The sequence below is a fragment of the Cheilinus undulatus genome, linkage group 20 (genome assembly GCF_018320785.1).
Source record: "Cheilinus undulatus linkage group 20, ASM1832078v1, whole genome shotgun sequence".
NCBI classification, from domain to species: Eukaryota; Metazoa; Chordata; class Actinopteri; order Labriformes; family Labridae; genus Cheilinus; species Cheilinus undulatus.
The window spans coordinates 14,577,321-14,597,470 of NC_054884.1; the positions used below are offsets into that span (position 1 = coordinate 14,577,321).

Consider the following 20,150-nt stretch of genomic DNA (forward strand, 5'->3'; position numbering starts at 1 on the left):
GTTTTCCTGTAAGGATTTTGGGTGGAATATTCCTTTAAAAAACTTTTATTTATGCAAATAAATGAACATCCAACCCAACTAAAATATCTTTATTGTAAGTTTCATCATAGTGTATGACTGGTACTAACTGCAGCATAAGGATGTGAATTGCACAGTGTACTGCAGGTGCACAAACTTGTACAAATAGCACATAAGTACAAACTAATAAGAGGTCAGTTATATCTTCATTTACTTTTGTATAAAAGATCAAATAAATGACAATTCTTCTATAAAAATAATACAGGAGTCAGACTTCATTATCATGAAAGGTGCACTGAGTATTTAAAATGGAGGTCTGCAGCATAACATGAGCATTTATACAATTCAGTCTTATTGCAGCAAGCAAAAACAGCTATAACATGTAATCTTCCCTCAGTCCATGTAGTTTAACTTGTGAGATGTTTGCATTTCTCTGCTTTAATGTGGCCTGAGATAACAGATGTCCTTTGTTCCTTCCCTTTTGTTTCATGGTAGTGTGTTCCTGAGTGAAAAGATTGTAGTGGTGCCGGACGTTTCTTATGAGATTTCATGTATTTTTCAAATCCAAACATCTTCCCAGTGTTCTTAGCGTCAGCTTTCACATGAACCTTCCCCCCATGCTTGTGAGGAAGCATGTTAACTTTAAACTGAATGACAGGATTTGTCATTTTTTCAGAGAGTAACGCTGGCTTCCTTTGAGACAATTTTGACCACATTCTCTGGCACATCCTCACTTGCCATGCCACTTTTCTCTGAGTCATTTTTAAGCCAAGGCCTTTGCAAAAAAAAAAAAAAAAAAAAAAAGAGAAGCATTCTCCCATTTCCGTTGTCAAACGTGCAGCTTCAAAATTTCTTTTAGATACATTCAGAGACGTTTTGCATCAAAACTGTAAATCCTTAAAGCATGACGTCGTGGAAGGTAAAGATCCAATATAAAGGTTATAGTTTAAATGGTCATCCCATCTGAAGAGCCAGCCTTTTGGAGCAAATAAAGACTCAAGAGCATTAATTTTCAAATCAGGAGAAATCATACATCAGTGAAGATTTATGTGAAGTTTAGTGTTGAAACATCCTCAGACTTTAATTTCATCCTCGTCGTCCATGTAATTGTAGGAAATATTCTTCCTGGGCTGGTTGATGATCATCTCAGGAGCTTTAACTTCGATCCTACTCTGTCCCTTAAAGGGTTTGATGCCATAGTGGCGTGCCAGCACATCTGTTGCACTCTGGAAGCGCTCATGCTCCATCCCCATCCCCACCTTCACACGTTCAGGAGACCCCATCACCACATCAGGGACTGTAACTGAAAGCCTGCCTCTGCTCACCTCCAGCACTCTCTCCTCCTCCTCCTCCTCTTCCCATTCGGCCTCATGTGGGCTCTTCCTATCCCCACAGTCCTCTCTCAGGAGGGAATCCACATACGAGATGGTAGCCGAGTCCATCTCTGATCCCTCGTTGGTCATCCCACATGCTGATCCCATCTCCTCACCCTCCCATGTGTGACTGGGATCCTCCAGGTGGCTGTCGATCAGACTGAACACCTCGCTCATAAGGGAAGGGCCAAGATCAAAGGTGAAGGCGTCCAGGGAGGCGAGGGAGGGGAGGGAATCGGAGAAGGCGGTGGGTGGTTTGGTATCACAGGTCAGAACGGAGGTGGAGCAGGTGGATAAGATGGCGTCTGTGGGGTCGGTCAGAGAGCCGCGGTGGATGTTGGAGGAGCAAGAAATGGGGAGGGAGATGGAAGGCTGCTGACGCTCAGATCGAGAGAGACGAGGCAGGGTGACGAAACCAGAGTCCAGACCTGAGGAGAGAAGACACATTTCAAAATGTGAAATTCAGTAGGACGGATTCTGGCTTTCTGATCTATTACTGACTTTTTATTTTGACTAATTTCCTGTATCTTTAAACACTACTGTCATTTTGTAATCTAGGCTAGTCTTTTTTTTTTACCCACTTGCTGAAAGTTAAAACAGAAGCTTGTAATCAGTCAGTGGAATATAAAACTATTGCAAGTTAAGGCTAAGCTCAACATTTTGGTTCCTGGAGTTGTCAGATGTTTGTCAGGAAATTTCACAGCATCTCTCTTTCTCTGTTATCACATTAAGGGCAGGGGTCACATGTTCTGTTATAATGTCATGCCACAGTTTTCTTGTCTTGAGTCTTATAAACACAGAGAATTTTACAAATGAAAATCATTTAAATGCTTGCTAATTGATCAGCACCTGAAAGAACATTAATTAAAATGGACTGTATTCAGAGTTATACTGACATGTTTTGAGCACCAGATAGCTTAGTGGTCGTATCTCATAACCCATGAAGGCTACATACGTATATGCATTTTTTTTTTTACATTATTTAATATTAATACACAGTATTGCTGATTAATCCCTAAAAGTAACAGAGCAGTGGTTCTCAAAAGGTGTACCTCGGCACACTATCGTGCCTTTAGGCAAATCTAAGTGTGCCTTAGGAACTTGTGCAAACATATGTTGTCCCTACAACTACACAATAACTAATAATACTGCAATTTATAGGCATTACACAATTTGTCTGAAGGAGGCTTTTTGCATGGATATGTGTATGGTGTGCCTTAAGATTGTGGGTTGATCTTTAGGCAAAAAAAAGTTTGAAAACCACTGTAATAAATAAAGCACTCACACCCTTACCATGGTTTAAGGGGATATTCCAACAGGGGGCAATGTAAGCCAATCTGAAACCACCCTGACTAAGATAAAGCCAACAAAAATATCAGCCTGCTAAGTGCAGAGTTACTCAGATCTGTAGAGGATGAGTCATTCGACCGATTCTGCCAGAAACCTTTAAAAGTCACACTGCTGCCTCCATCACCCAAAATTACCAGTGTCTCTCTGTCTCAGCCATAAAAAAGCCACTGAAGTGCTTTTATACAGACAAAACACAACAGTATCTCATTTTCTAAAACCCTGCCTGTCACATTTCATGATCGATAATTTAAAAGACAGAAGGGCAGCTTTGTTGATCCTTCCAAAAGTTTGCTGTGTACTGTTATTTTGTACATTTACAACACACAACTAATTATTTTGGCTCTTAAATATCATTGTCTATGCCAAGAAAATACAAAGCACAGATTAAAAAATCTCTGATTCCTTTCAGCTCCTTAGAGAAAAAAAAAAAACAGTCCAACATTTTGAGACTTCTTGATGAGACTGAGCTAAGGAGCTTGACTACTACCGCACCTTTATGTTCACATTTAGGATACAGCAAAAATTAAATGGCATACAGTGCATTCAGAAAGTATTCAATTTTTGAATTTTGGGATGTTACAGCCTGATGTGACAGAAAAATCCTTTTTTTTTCTTAATCTACACTCAGAACCCCACCATGACAAAGTGAAAACAGAACTGTACAGTTCTTTGCAATTTCATTAAAATAAAAAATGAAATATCATACAGACACAAGTGTTCAGATTCTTTGCAAACAGTGACTAAAACTATACCTAAACTTAGGTATAACTTTTTCCATGAGAAAGACTAGTCTCTGACTAGCAAAAATAGATCTTTGCTGACTAAAACTGACTAAAAGTAAGTTTAGTTTTCGTCAAGATGACAAAATTAGATTAAAATGTAATGTAGTTTTTGTCTGACATTTGCATCTATATCTATTCTGCCTCTTAGGTGTAGAAAGCAGAGATCCCAGGTTTAGTGGGGGTGTAGAACACACTACCATGACTTGGTACCAGATTCAGGCAAAGAGAAAAAACTGCTGGGACTAAAAGTAAAGACAAAATAACTAGACTAAAAATATAAAAAGTAGAAATAAATAAAATGTGACTAAGACTAAAATTCATTCAATCCAAAGACTAAGACTGAGAATGAAATTAAAAACAGCTGTCAAAATTAACACTGATTGCAAAGAAACTTTGTTCAGGTTCTTCCCATTTTTCTCAGCCTTTGCTGAGATGTTTCTACACCTTGATTTGAGTCCAACTGTGGTAAAATAAATCAACTGGACATGATTTAGAGAGGCACACCTTTTTATAGAGGACCTTTCAGCTGACAATGGTTATTGAGGAAAAATCCAAGCCATGAGGACAAAGGTTCTGCCTGCAGAGCTCAGAGACAGGATTGTTGCAAGGCACAGCTCTGGGGAAGGCTACAAAAAAATCTGCACTGTTCCCATGAGCCTCAATAACTCTCAAATGGAAGAAGTTAAGCACCATCAGGACTCTTCCAAAACTGGTCGTCCAGCCAAATTGAGCAATCAGGGAGAAGGGAATTAGTAAGAGAGATGACCAAGAACTTGATGGTCACTGTGTGGAGATGGGACAAAGTTTCACAAGGACAACCATTCCTGCAGCCCTCCACCGGTCTGGTCTTTAAGGCAGAGAGGGAAGCTTAAAAACACATGAAAGTTTTCATATGGAGATTTTGCAAACTCCTACTCTGCTGCAACATAAACTTGAAAACAGTGAAGGGGGTCTGAATACTCTCTGAATGCACTTTAAAAGTCTGGGAACAGAAAGTAACACAACCTCCACTTGGCTTCATGTTGACTAATTTTACCTACAAAACCTTGGTTAATTTAGTGGTTTGTTTTGTTCAAACATGCAGTATCTAAATGTGAAACTGACAGGACATAATTCAATGGAGACTGGAGCCAGACGAGCTGTTTCCCTGCTGTCGATGTTTATGCTAGACAAACTGTCTCCTGGCTGAGTTGTATCAATCTTGTCATCCAAACAGAAAGATTTCCACTTAGGGAGGTCAGTGTGTATGAGCGCCGAGTTTGGTGTTAATGTGTTTCATTGAAACAGTGTCTCAGACTGACGGCTTGTTGCCCGCTCAGTCTGGATCTCTGTGTGTTATCAGTGGAAGCTCTGCTCATTATGAGCTGAGGTGATTCACAGACATCTGGAGAAAATCTGTGGAAGATTACTAAGTTTTACTGCAGCTGCACAGATGGCTGCCATGTCTCTGTACTTCCCAGTTAACACTGGTTAACCCAGTTGACCTTTCTTTTTCTCTTTGTGTAGCACAGTATCATTTAATTTGAAGGGCACATCTTCCTTTAATCTCTGGGGCAATTTGGGGATTTTGTCGTATAATTTTCATAATCCTTGGATGACAGAGCAAAAAAAGATGACATGAGATCATCTGGAGAAGTTTCCACTGAAGAAGCTTTAGAAAACCAAAACACCAGAGATTTAAAGAGCAAAACCTCGTTTATATGATCTAAGGAGAGAAATATGGGGTAAATGACTCAAACAGAATCCTACATCGCCACCCAAGAAGAAACCTTAGAAAGATGAGCACCCTTAAAGTTTTTAGGATGTACTTGTATCTCCATCCTCTTCACATATTATCTAAATAAAGTCCATGTCTGGATGCCTGACTTTAACTCACATTAAATTGTTTTTTGCCACTTACAAAGCAGAAGTAGTGCGATATGTACACCTTAATTTTTCCTTTAGCTTTAGTCTCAACAGACTTAATGTACCCTGATTTTTTTTCCACCTTAAAGTAGTGCCTGTTGAATCTGGAAATAAGATATAATCAATTCACAAACAATAAAACAGGAAAGCATTGAGTAAAGACAATACAAAGCTATCTAAAACTGAGGGAAGTTTGAGTCTCTTGAGTTTAAACACTATAAGCGACCCCTAAATTCCCACATATTGGTTGGAGTCAGTGATGATCCAAAAGAGCAACTGGAAAAATTCCCTGACATACTCACCATATGTGCTTTTCATGTCCTCTGGCGTGCTATGGGAACTGGGAAAGAGCACTTTGGTTGTTGGGCATCCATTAGACATATCCACATCCAGCCGAGGGAGGGAAATGGCGTTCTTGATGATGGGAGAAATGGCAGGAGGTGGCGGTGACATTTCCTTTGGCCCCCCTGTTGGTCGGGTCTCAGAGCCCCTCCTGATTTGACGGAGCGTCCTGGAGAAGAACGCCCCTATTTTGTTGTCGGGTGAGGAGATAGAATCTGTCTCCCCGTTGTTCCCATTGCCTGTGCCACCATGATTGCTGAGAAAAGATGTGTCACCGAAGACATCGCCTCCACGGCCTACGTGCATGGTGTGGCGAAAGTCACCCAGAGGAGGGCTGATCATGTCCAATGTGAGGTCGCCTTTGTGGCGACGTTTGCTGTGGGAGTGTGTGACCAGACCTTTCAGGCCTGACAGCTTCTCCTGTAGATTCATGCTCTCAGAGGGTGGATGGCTCAATAATTCTTCAAATGTTTCTCAGTGTCTGGATTTGCCTTTAATTCCACTGCTTTTTTCTTCGTTTTTATGCAAAAATCAATGAAAGTTTAGCGGTCCAAAGTATAGACATAAAAAAGAACTTCAGATTATTCCAAGATCTGGAAAGTGTGTAATTTCGAAAGCTGAAGAGTTGAACGCCAGGCCTGCAGCGCCAAATACTTCACTGGATCATTATCTCTGTTTATTATGTCCAGGCCAGGCTTTGTCCCACTCTTGGTAGCTCGATGTTATGCATAGCTGGCTGAACTAAACAGACATAAATTGAGGAGAACACTGTGCAGTTGTGTTCCTGGAAGCAGCTGGGATGGTTGGAGTGTGGTCAGGTCGCCTGGTTTCCCCTGCTTGCCTTTGGCTTTGTCGACATCAGCTCAGAAATAGGTCTGAATCCAGCTGCAAATGCTTCTGCGGTCGCACCATGGAACCATCTATAGAGAGCAAAAACAGGGAGAAAAACATCTCTCTTTAAAATGTAGACAGGGATGTATTTTATTTTGAAGGATGCTGACAGAAATGCATGACATTTGCAGTTTGTTTAGTGAAAGCTGAGATTCTGTTGGAGCCCTTTTTCCTGTTGTGAACTGTTCTCTATGTAGTTGTAAAGTAACCTCAGTGCATTTTGGACTAATGCGTCTTTCCGCAGGTTTTTTAGGATTCCAAAGGTCTGCTGGTCTGGAACTATCTAAATTTAGACCACAGCCCCTCCTCTGTGCAACAAGCCAAAGTCTGCTCCATGTCCATGAAATGGCTGGACTTTCAGGGAATTCCTGCTGCCATTTTGTAGTGCTTTGTCGAGCTGTAAGGTTACACAAAGTTCATTCGACATTTGACATTGAAAGGTCTTATCATGCTTTTAAAGCTGAGCAGCAGCCTTCCATCAACAGGCTCAGAAATGTTTATAAACAGGCAAAGAGTTCTCAGCCAGATAGGAAGAGATAGTAAAAATTTCCTTGACAGGAAAACACTGCTACTTCTTAACTGGAGCGCTGGACTGCCTTTGAAAGAAACACAATCATTGTGGAAAGGCAGTCATAGACTGTCAGACCACTCAAATCCTGTTGACGCATTGTAGTATTGTTTTTTATATTGGTAAAAGCTAGTACCGGCCAGTAAGGACTCATCTGTACTTGCAGTTCACTACAAGAACAGTATCGCTCACAGTGGTGGGGGCAGTATTGCTCCCACTGTTTACATTATTCACAGAAACTGAGAAGAAGAAGTTAAGCATGGCGGAAAGCACGGAGGTCACACCAAAAAGCCGACCCAGAGCTTCCAAAGTTTGGGAACATTTTACAGAAAACAAATTGGCCAAACAAGTCAACTGCAAACTGTGTCAAGTCAAACTCTCGTACCATGGCAGCACTACGGCAATGCACAAACACCTGAAACGTAAACACACTGTAGCTGCCGCGTCTTCAAATACCACGAGTGGGCAAGTTTGCAAGTTGCATGAATATCTTTAAGATCTTTTGCATTTAGTTACTGAGCCCTTTGTGCTTCAGGCACAAGGATTAATTCCAGTAGCCTACTTATAATGTTGGTGCCGTACATTAATCGGTCGGAAAACCATCTTTGATATTTGCTAGGGTAACAGTTTTTTTCAGTAATGCTGTTTAGTGTGCAATTTACTTTAGTTATCAGTTCAATACTTTTATATTAGAGGAAAAACAAACCTTGACGATGTAGCAACTTGACTTGTCACGTCAATTTGCTAAACCATTAAGTTTTCACAGGTGTGCATGCATAAGAAGGCGAGGTAAAATGGGGATCCAAAATAGTATGCCAAATAGCCACGATTAGTCGCGTAACGTAAAAATGATGGCTAGATTAGTCGACATAAAAAATAATCATTTGTTGCAGCCCTAGTTAATTCCTTACAAGCCAATCAGAGCAACACATGAGGTACAGTAGACATGCATCAGCCTGGGAAGCAGCTTACAAATGTGAGCCACTTTCATTGTTCACTATTAGTGGAGCCAGTTGGGTAAAAAAGCTTCAAGTGCAGTTGTTGGCTCTTCTTTCAATAGAGAAATGTTATTTTATGATAAAACTGATGCTATAACTGTAACCACAGTAATCTCTTCCCTAACCACTGTTGTTTACAGGCTTGCAGTATAACTTAACCACACTGTAAGCTACTGTTGGTTCTTCTGGATTGACGCTTTTAAGTCTAGTCATTCTCTGAATGGAAGCAGGTGTATCAGCTTGAAGCTCTGAATGGCAGATCAACCTAATGACAGACGTGGAATATGGCCAGTTCATCAGCTTTGCAAGGTTAACGAGAGCATGGAGTGGCCAGCTTTATTGGATACTGTAAGCTTTTTCAGGGGGTTAACAAACTTAATCCTGTTTTGGGAGGTGATACCATATACTTCATAGCATAATCAGAAACTCTACTGTATTAGAAGTCGAAGTATTCTGGCCAGCTAGTTAACATTAATAAGAGACTGCTTATGAGGGTTAGCACCTTGAAAAAAGCATTGCAATTTAAATAATATCTTATTTGCCAACTATACCTTCAGTCCTAATTAAGCTAATTTTGGGTTAAAGGTATGAAATTTTAAATCATTTTTGCTACATTTCTAATGAATAATAATTGATGTTTATTTGACCTGACTGACATACCATTGCTGCCTTTTGTCAATTCTGGGGCTCATGTCCTCTGTAAGTCTGTAAGTCTCTAATGAAGCTGATAAAAAATTGGCCTTTTCTCGTGTGTTGTTCTTTGCCAGCAGAGTAATGGATATCCAATTCTTAAATATTTTGATAGCATAAGGCAGCCCTGTCAAGGACCTCTGGCTCTCTTTAAAAGCTTTCCACTCCAGCGACGAAACGTCGGCTGGCCTCCCACGCATGCAAGGCCCCGTCTGGCTTCATTAATGACCTGCTATGGTTCAAGAGTCGAGGATTGCGTCAGGTCCAAGGCAGCCCCTTTAATTTTCTGCTGACCGTGAGTCCCGGGGCTGGAGTTTTAAGAGGGGCATCTGGGAATGGAGAGAGAGGAAACACACATACCAGCACCGAACAGAGCCATATCAAGGCTCACATGAGGACACAAGGGACCAGTATACTGAGGTGTGATGTTAAATCTAATACCGTGATTGCCTGCAGGGACCTTGTGCACATTCCCATGAACTGCAGTGAAGCGACAGGCAGACTCTCTGATTGCACCAGAGTGACTGCAGCCCAGACAATGCCATATGCACTTCCCAAAAAAGGAAAAAGTCGCAATGTTATATCAATATCAAACAAAAACAAAACTAGGTCTAACTGATGACTTATAGTCTTACAGGAATACACATGGGGCATTAATTATCCTCACCGTGTGCTTACAGAAAGCTCTAGTGTTCTGTCTTTGCCTGTAATCCAGTTAAAAACCTTTGACCACAGCTCAGAGGGGGTCCCCCCCGATACCTCTTATGTACTGAACCTTCAGGGCATTTTATTTGCACATACACTCCCATCCTAACAAACTCTCCTTTCCTCCTCTCCTTGAACCCTCCCTGCACTTGCTCCTCTGTTTTTTGGCTACACAAAAACAACAGCCAGCACCCTCAGGCTTTAAAAAATGGCCAAAAGACCCAAAAGAACAAAAACATTTCCAAGGCTTTAAATGGTAATAAGTTTAAAGCTTTAATCCCTGCGGCAGCCTGCCTGTGTAAGTCTTGGATATGAGAAAAAAGGGGAGACCTCTCAACAGGAGGGACTTGGACGTACCCCAGATTATCCTTTAATCCTTCATCCCACCGTTGCATCCAGTAGGGAGCCTCTTTTTGGGCAAAGCCTGGCTGCTGCCTCCCTGGTCAGCTTCTGCACTGGTTTTGATTCCTGGCTGAAAATAAATGAAAAAAATTTTTTAAGGGAGGCAGGGAGGCTGTAGTTTCATTTTCATTAAAAGGATCAAAAGAGGAGGACTGCAAACTGGACAGAACTGAAGATGAAGAAAAGGTCAGATAAGGAGAGAATGAAAAGGGATGAGCTGATGGAAAGATGTGGAGCTAAAAATAACACTTAAAGCTATAGATTGGATCTCAGAAACATGCCGTTCGGGAAAACAGGTTTCACTGAAATATGCTGACAGCAATGGGAAGTATTGCTCTGGAATTTAGTGCACATAAAACTTCACATTCAATGAGAAATCCATAGACCTCAGCAACTCTTACACAACTTTAAATATAACAAAAAATAATTCAGAACTCTACACATTAGAGTACAGTACATGCCACAGATACTTGGTACATTCTTGAACCCTATTTAAGACTTGTCTCAGCTCCTTTATGGACCTGAAGGGGAAGGTATTTTGTGACCAGACAAAGAAGGGAATATGCCAGAGAAGAAGTGATGAATAACACGCAGGTGTAAATGTTGCTAATTCTGGTATCTGTGTTTGAAGCAGACAAAAGAAAAGCTCAGTGCACATTCAGCCACAACATTCTGTGCGTGACTGCTGTGGCCTATTCCATCTGTAATCTGTTGTAATTGTATTAGACACACGCAACACCAATCTACTACTTAAGCACGATGACTAACCTGGTAAACATTACACCTGCAAAGAATCAGAAAGGTAGCAGTGAAAACACCTGCAAAATTTGGAGGTGTAGATAACAAGTCTGAAAGGTACTTCTAAAATATATATATATTTTTTGTTTTTAAACCTTGCCTTCTGTCCTGTTAGCCTTTGGACTTTTGGCACTTGCCAAATCACCTGACAGCTTTGCCTCTACATTTTCTTTCTTTGGTTTTGAGTTTTGGGCAAAGAACATCAGTGAAACAAGCCTTTGCTCAGGACAGGAACAGACCTAGACCCTCTGAAATGTTATTAGATACCCCAGTAGCCACCCTAAAATCCTAAACTATTTTGACTATGATGCAACAGGCTGCAAGTAGATTTCTTTGCATTTCAATGTTGCAGATTTATTTTTGTTATAGCAGCCTTTCCCAAACTTTGGTATGCCCTACTCCAATTAGAAATTTGAAAGCTTGAAGGTCTGGATGAAGGTTAAAATGTTTTTAAAAAAGAAAGGTAAAATAATGGATTACTCCCTGTGTGTAGGGGGTGAATCTTTGCTCCAGTATCTTGGGGTCTCATTCATGACTGAGGGTAAACTGAATCCTGAGACTGACAGGTGAAATCAGCAGAACTGTAGCCTCACCTGTGGTCAAGAGCTCTGGGTTGTGATCAAAACAATAAGATCATGCGAACAAGTGGCTAAAATGAGCTTGCTCAAGAGGTTGGCTGTGCTCAGTCTTAAAAGATTAGGTGAGATACTCAGTCATCCTTTGTATCAAAAGATGCCTGCAGGGGACCCAAGCATCTGATCAGGGTGCCTCCTGGTTGCTTCCCTTTGGAAGTCTTCTGTCCAAATGGAAGGAGATCCAGGGGTAGACCTAGGGCTTGCTGGAGAAGTTACAAATCCCCTCTGACCTTGGAGTACATCCCCCAGAAGGTTCTAAAAAACATAGCTGGGGATGTCTGGGTTGACTTGCTTAGCCTGCCATCGAGGTCCAGATGTTGCATACAAATTGCAACTTCACCCAAGATAAGCAGAAGAAGGATGGATGGTTTGACCGTTGCCACTATGTTGTGTTACTTTAAAAGAATGAAATATTAATAGTTCAAGAGTATAATATATATTTAATAGTAAAATAGTATAATAGTAATTCATTGAATAAACCAATCAATCACCAATGGTATACCGGTTCAATGACATGGAGAGCACAACTAAAAAACGTATAGACAAAAGAGAAAAAAAAAACCCAAACAGGAATAAACTGTGAACATCACAAAACAAAAAGGCAAACTACTGTTAGAAACAGTTACATTCATGGGTACAGTAGTTAATAATCATCTTTTTGAATTGACCCATGCTAACTGTTGTGTTGAGAGTCAGTGTTCACTGTAAGGGGTTCCAGCTGTGTGCAGTTTGAAAGGGGAAGGAGGATTTTTCAATTTTAGTATTTACTCATGGCTCTCTGAGCATCAGCCAATACCTTGATCAAGTCGGTGGTAATTACTTTTTGCCAAGTTAAATAAAGAAGTGACGTAGAAAGGAAGACTTCCAGTGAGAGCTTTGCAAATAAATAGTTGGCAGAGTGTTTCTCATCAAACTGTTACTGAAGGCCAACCCACTCTGTCACACAGTATCTAATGATGCGCTGTCACCAGTGATAAATCTAAGTGCAGAGTGAGCGAGTCTGAGGAAACTAGGGATGTAGACTGAAACTGTTTCTCTATCTTTAAGTTTTAGCTTATCGATACTGCTATTGAGCATGACAGCCTCAGTGATGTAACATCAGCTGTCATCTGAAGATCCAAGCTGATCCAAGATTCAAGATGGTGTTGGCAGCCTTGGCACTAAGCTATCTAGCAGTGACAACTTAACAGTCCCAGAGTTACTCTGATAACTAATAAACATTTACAAAGTGTCAGAAATCAAAACTGTCATTTAACAAGCACCTTAGCCCTGCTTAATGTTAAATATCCTGCGGTGCACGGTCTCTTACTGATTTACTGTATCTCAAATACTGCAAGAAAACTTACTGTGGTAAAAGCCACCCCTCATATGCACATGTGTACTAATTAATCTATTAACTGTAACTTAAATCACTGCTGTAAAATGCCTCATCTCATAAGTGTATTTGCTCTATTCAATCTTTTTACCATACTCAAATGCTGTAAGTAATTAATCTACTCACTGTAACTCAAATACTGTAAGAAGGCTCTCTGTGGTAAAATGCCTCACTTCATATGCACACTTGCACTAATCAGCTGCCTTAATTTATCTTATCTACCTCATTTTAAATCTGCCCATATGCTTGCATATTTTAATCATCTGTTCATGTCTAGCCAGCAGCATTGCACCCTTTGCACATCTTGCAACCAAACCAATGCAAACAGCTTGTATAAACTGAAAAAATATCTACAAGAGCTTAAACATATTGGTAAGGGTATCAATATCAGTTAAAAATAACAATCTCTATTCCTAAAAGAAACACCTACAGACACTTTAATATAGTAATATACATTACAGGTGAAGATATCCCATCAGTGCATAAGTATTTACCCCACTTAATCCAGAAAGAAAGTTTGGATCCACCCCTGCTGACACTTCATGACAGATATTGAAATCCAGTTCTGTTTTAAGGCAGAACAAGTCTGCAGATCAAAATAGCCAACCCTGACTAGATTTCTCCTTTATTTGATTAATCAAGATCATTTTTGCTTCAAAATTTGAGCTGCCTTCATCTGACTGATCCAGTTTCGAGCTGCTTTCTTTGGGCAACTCAGCACTGAGGGGATTTTGCAGCATTCAGGCATCACAGACAGGCTGAATAAAATATTTCCATGTCACTATGTACAGTATTTGCTTGAGGTGGCTTTGCTGGATAGAAACCAGCGTAACCACAGTCTAATAGGAGCCGTGTGTTGTGTGTGTTTGGGTCTGAATGCATTCCTCAGTAAAGCATCAGTCGGTGGAGTCTTTCTCTCTATGAAGGCCATCAAACATCCTTCTCCTCAACCTCAGCACTGATTGAAACCACGTTTCGATGTAAACCACCTTTCTCCTTTACTCAGTTATTTCTCTCTCATTCCTCTCTTCTATTTCTTCCCCTTCATTTGACGCTCATTCTTAATCACCTCTCTCTTTGTTTATTCCTCTCAGTGCTCCCTCTCTCCTTTCTTCTTTCTCTATTTTTGTCCCTGTTTGTTTCCCTGCTTGCTTTCTCTTCTTTCCCTTTCATGTCCCTTCTTTTCTTCTCTTTGAGAGTCTTTACTGACCATAACAGCTGTAGGGCCCACACAGGCACACATGCACCCATTAATCTCCACTTTTGATTACTTTAACTCAAAAATGTTTACTCGGCTGTAGTTTGCCTTGAGTAAAATAAGCGCAGGACTTTGGTGTTTTCCTCCCTCCCTTCTCTCCGCCTCTCTTCTCATGTCCTTCACTCACTAACCCCGCTAACCAGGTGAACAAACATACAAGATAAGGCCGCATTTTTTAGGCTAACCCTTTGACTTTCAATTACGCCCCTATTTTCAACCGTCCATGCTCAGTTTGGATCCAAGCAAAACACGACTTCACTTCCTTGTCAGCCAAGAAAACATTTTTATGCCTCAACAAATACCCATACTCTCTGAGGATCGCTGCTCTCTCCATCCGCTGGAACGGGGAATCCCAATATGCCCTCTTTGTTCCCTTGTTCTTTCTGAATATATTACTCCTTGTACATACGCGTCTTTTCTTTTCTTCTTACTTCTTCTGCTGCACAGACTTTCAATCTCATAATGAGAGCTGCCTTACAGCCAAAAGATTGCTAAAGCATATGCAAGGCTAATTTAATTTATTACATATAAACGGCAAAAATGGCATGTTAATTGATCGAATTAAAATAAAGATAAGCACACTGAAGCTATAGCCAGCAGTTCAAAGAAAACTGGACTGCAAACAAGATGTTACAGGTTGTAAAGTGTGATGAAGGGAGGCTTAAAGGGTAAAGTTTGCTGAAATATTTCTCTAAATATGTAGGGCCCTATGATTTCTGTGTTAATGGAATCACGGACAGAAACACAGAATTGGCCAATAAAAACAGAATTTACAATTAAACACAGGACCTGAATGAATTTGACTGAAATAATGTGTTTTTTAAAAAGAGGAATGTATATCTGGGGAATATGTTCTGGGGGGTCACTGAAGCGTGGCACAACTTGTGCCTCACTTCACAAACAATCACCCCACCCCCTCCTAAACAATAACAGCATGTCAAAGCAGCTGCACGAAACACTGGCAAACATCACGTAGCTCAACATGGGGCAGTACTGTGCGACATAATGTTGAGAGAGTAAAGAAAGTTTAAGTAACAGGTTTACTTTTTGCCATTTAACTTTAATGTCACTTTCTTATTAAGTTACTGTCCTTCTCTGTTTGCAAGAATAAAAGGATTTCTATATTTACATTAAACATCAGTTAGGATGTGATTATACATGTGGATGTGTCTTAAAATATTGGAAATATCTGTTACACTGGTTATAATTATTTTATATCAGTGTTATCCTGGGCCAACTGTGGCCATTTTTCAATAAATTTAAGGTTATTTCTATTTAATTAGTGAAGTCTTTGCTAAGCTTAGCTAGCATTCCCCTGAATGCTCTTTTCTTACCTAACCTACTAGGATGATTTTGATCTTGTTGTTTTAAGGCATTGCCTGCACAGAGTAGTAATGTCATCCTTGCCTTACCTCTACTAATCCATTGTCAAGTATTTGCAATGCTATACCACTTTCAAGCTTTTTCTAGCCTCCTTGCGTGCAATCTGTATCCCAAAGACACTAGGATGCTAATGCTAGATACACAGTAGCCTTTAAAGCAATGCTTTCTGCAGTCTTGCCATAAAGCTACCAAGCTGACCAAGTACAGCTTTGGGGGCCGATGTAGCAGCAACATGTGTTAAGCCTACAAATTTAAAGCAGAAGTATAAATTCAGGTTAAATCCAACCACCATGGTTAAATAATGAAGCCAATATCCAAGTGAAATAAATTGTAGTTCCACAAGTGTCCACTTGCTTCAGAAGTATTGGAAGTCACACACAAACTCTGTGATAAAATGCCTATTTTTTACAGCCAAAAAAATGTCTGTTTACAGCCTGTTTAAAAAATGATCAGAGTAGTTCATGCCTGATTTTCTTAATTACTTGTCTGCTTCAGTTTAATTGAGATATGGAGTGGTGCTTATACGGAGCATGACTTATATGACTGCATGCCTGCATGATTATGGGGGCTTAAAGGTCACATATTTTCCCCCTTTAAGACAAGTTTATATTGGTCTCAGAGGTCCTCAAAACATGCCTGTGAAGTTTGTTGCTGAAAAACACTCCAGTAATGGCTTTTTGCATGTCTAAAAACCCCTCTGCTTCAGCCCAGCTCAGAACGAGCTGTTTCTGTGTCTGTGGCTTTAAATGTTACTGGGTTGTCTGACTCCGCCCCTCTCAGGCAATGGGTGTGGCAATGATCTTCGACCATAACATGGTAAATGCACTTGAGCTTGTATAACACTTGTCTCGTCTCCTCAAAGTGCTTTTACACCGGAGTTCACTCCTACCCATTCACACCCTTTCACTCCATTCACTCACTGATGGCTGGTTGCTATGGTGAATTGGCTATCAGTATCAGCTTATTTTATTTGACTGCATCCATATACAGTTACACACCACTGACGAAGCAGTGGGAGAAAATTTGGGTTAAGTGTCTTGCCCAAGGACACATCGACACATGACTGAAAGAGCTGGGATTGAACCCACAACCTTCTGATAAGCCTTGATGCCTGCACAGTAGTCCACATTAGTATCTCTTAGTTTAGTTTTTCTTCAAATTATCCTCATCAAACTACACAAAGCGGTGTCCCCAGGTACTCTGTCTGTATTAACATCTCATCAGTAGGCATCTAATAGCCTACTGACATTTCAGGCTTTCTTAATTTTACATGTACAAAATGTGCACTACACAGATTTCTGCAGGGAATTTGTCAAAAGCAGTATTTCATTAGCACTAGCAGTCAGTGAGTAACGTGCCCTCTTTGCTGTCCAGGTGAGGGTGGAGCGAGGTGGAACAGATGTTAAAGGCCTACGTGGTTATTGGTAGTGAATTTTCAGGGTTTCTATCAAGTTGTTTTGGCAGACTTTTCTAACTTTACTGTATAGAAGGAGAGTCGGAATGAGAGTGGATGATGATATGAGGCAACATTCAGAGGGTCACTTACACTGAGGCATTACTTTGAGACTATAGCCTACTTGCATGGAGCATGCAACATGACCACTAGACTATCTGGTGGCCCAACAATTAGTAGGATGATTGCCAAGTTTCTTAAACTCAAAAAGACACTGAAATTTTCTTTCAAATTTCCATCTAGCCCAATTGTCCATCGCACCTACTAAGTCTCCAGACTTTTAATCTTGTAGGCTATTCCCTTACCTACACAGACGGCATATGATTTCATGTTGTATAGCTTCAGAGGAACAGGAAAAGTCTGGGAAACATTCACAATGGGCCACATTAATCATCATCTGAAAGGTTCACATGCTGTCATATCTTGGACAGCAGCCAGTCAACAGAGCTGAGCCAAATCCTGTTTTTCATCCTAAATATCATGCTCGGATGGTCAACTCTTTCAAAAGAACCCTACCATGAATCTGTGTAATAATCTGAATATTTTAATCTATCACAGCTACTTTAAATTTCTCTTAAAAACTGGAAGTTTCTTTAGAGGCACCAGTGACCACTTGGCATTGAAAGGCACACGTAATCCCAGTTTCCTGGTGTACTAATTCACCATTTGGTGAGGAAAGACTGTGATAGAGCAGTTTTCCCAACATCACCATGTGGGGCAGAAAAAAGTCTGGGGGAAATAAACAAGGGGATCTTGTGGTGTGAAAGCAAATATAACTGCCGGATTCAGAGTTCTCACCTCTACAACTGACCCTTGCCTGGCTGGTTACGTCAATGACACCTAAAGGTCACGAAGGGTCCCCCTCAAAGGAATGTAGAGCTCAGGTAAAAAGGAGGAAAAAAACAGGGGATGCCTTTTCCTTGAATAAAATTAGATGCTATGAAAAGTACTGTATAATTAGTGTAAACTGTATGAGGGGGATGGAAAGGAAACACATTATCTGCGTGTTTATGATCTCACAAGAGGCCGGCTTAGACATATCAAAGCATGAACCATAGGAGGATATACTGTACGCCCACCATGTGGACACAAACAAGAGGAATTATGGATCCAATTAAACTTGAAAAAGAGACACACTGTTCAGATCCACAGCAAGGAAAGCTGAGGTCATTGCCGCATGTTGTTTATGGATTTTGTGTTATTATCACTGAAGCAGACGGGCTTTTCATTGATCCCCTCTGTGCACGTTTGTTTATTGGCGAGCTTTAGCAGGCCAACAAGCTCTTCAATCAATGTTTGTGTGGTTGTGATGTGTGTGTCCATGGATGTGCGTGTGCGGTATTTCACATGGTGGCCCTCCCTCTTGGCTCGCTGACAGGCTGCAGGGGTCAGAAGGCCACTGCCCCCAATTGGTAGTGAGTCTGACACCGTGCTGCACGTTGGTCTCCATAATTAAAACACCTCAAGGCCACCAACTTCAACTTCACCACCATGTCACGTTCCACTGAATCCCAGTACTTTCTTGGTAATGTCAGTGACGTGTGGAAATTGATAGGTTATGTCATGTAACTGCACTAATTACAAGGCAGAGTGATGAAAATCAACGTAGAGGCTGGGCTGACCAAGGTTACTGTGGGGAAAAAATAATGATGTCCTGCTGCTGCTTCTGCATTTAACTATGTTATAGCAGATTGAATTTCAAGCTAGGCATCTAAGAAAAGACACTAAAAACCTTCCCAGAGTTAACAGTGTGCACATTAACGCCATGGCTGATAACAATCAAGTTCAGTCAACATTTGTGCATATCTTCATGGTTAGCTACCTGTAATACTTGTTATTAAGTAACTATTGCCTTCTTTCTGTGCTCTGCAGGGGGGCTTTTGACCAAGCTGACTAATGCAGCAACACTGAAAAACGCATAAAATTAGCAACAATTAATATCAGCTGTATGGACAAGCAACTTTTACGTTGTTTGAAATTATTCTTCCTCCAAAGTACAATGCTAGCTTTAAATTAAGACAAAAAAGCTTCAAATGTTGCACAAATATAACGGTAACAGACAATGCATTACTTGTAATACAAACACGTTGCTAAAATGACGTTATGTCGACACAACTGAGCCTCATATTAGCAAAGAAAGTTACCCCAGGTTCACTATGTTTGCTCGACACGCGCTCTTAAAGCGCACTGCCTTAATAAAATATCGATAAAGTCTCTAATAACTCCTCGTTGGCCATTTTAAAGTCACGGTGTCTCCTTCACATCGATATTAGGAGTTTAAACGTCGAAGTTGAATACAAACTCACCTTAATAGCTTGCGGAAGGACGGTCCAGGAGACGGCTTCCCTCTCCTTTAATTATCTTTCCAGTAGAAATGTATTTAAGGCTCGCGCTGTCCGTGGAGCAGCCGGACTGTCCCGCTGGTGCGCCGGGTGTGAGGAGCGGCGCAGCGCGGAGCAGCAGGAAAGGGGGCGGGACGTAGATCAAATACCAATGAAACCATCACAGGGCCACACCGGGAGCTCCCACACCGCTTCATGTTTCACACTTCAATTCCATGTCCCTCTCCACAACATGCCAATTGACTTGTCAACTCAATTTGAGGTAATGAGCAAACAACGTAGAAACAGGGCGAACTAGAGGGCGCTTTTAAATGACAGACTCTTAAAATTAAACGGCTCTCTGATATGCCACCCTAAACACTGAGTATCTGTTTAAAAGATCCCAAATTAGAAAACAGTCTGCTGTTTCTGGTCAAGTGCAACTCATCAGACTTTATCAGCTGAGTCTCTGCTGACTTTTACAGGAAAATACATAATGATGAAACTGTTTCATGATGACTCAGTTTGCCTCAATAACCAATAAGTACCACATGTTTATGTGGCCCAATTTTAAATCTAACAATGACCTTCTCTGATGATTTTTATGATCCTTAAGCTCACTCAAATGAAACTGTAGCCTAGAGTAACTGGGGAAAAAAATCTTTCAATTCAAGAGTTACACATTTTAATAGGCTGCACTGGAAAAAAAAAATCAGCCATCTGACTATTATGTCAGCAGGGACTGTAATGACGTATTCAGGTACATGAACTTTAATATGGAGTCCCCCCCACCCCACCTACATCCTATTAACAGCTATAAGAACCTCCACTCTTCTTGGAAGACTGTCCACAAGATTTGGGGTGTTTTTGTGGGAATTTGTCCCTATTCATTCTGTGTTGGAC

The 20,150-nt window shown here is 40.8% G+C and overlaps 1 protein-coding gene across 2 annotated transcripts; it reads right to left on the minus strand.

Moving 5' to 3' along the window:
* Positions 1–786: 786 nt before the first annotated feature.
* cdc42ep1a (CDC42 effector protein (Rho GTPase binding) 1a) lies at positions 787–19,374 on the minus strand. 2 transcript variants are annotated; one of them, XM_041815412.1, is made up of 4 exons: positions 19,233–19,374; positions 9,980–10,094; positions 5,731–6,690; positions 787–1,819 (listed from the first exon to the last, which is right to left on the minus strand). In XM_041815412.1, the coding sequence occupies exons 3-4, from the start codon at positions 6,200–6,202 to the stop codon at positions 1,092–1,094; spliced, it is 1,200 nt and encodes a 399-aa protein (XP_041671346.1). In that variant the 5' UTR covers positions 6,203–6,690; positions 9,980–10,094; positions 19,233–19,374; the 3' UTR covers positions 787–1,091. The 2 variants fall into 2 exon arrangements, with proteins under 2 accessions (XP_041671346.1, XP_041671347.1); XM_041815413.1 differs by lacking the exon at positions 9,980–10,094 and having other exon boundaries at positions 19,233–19,367.
* Positions 19,375–20,150: the final 776 nt, after the last annotated feature.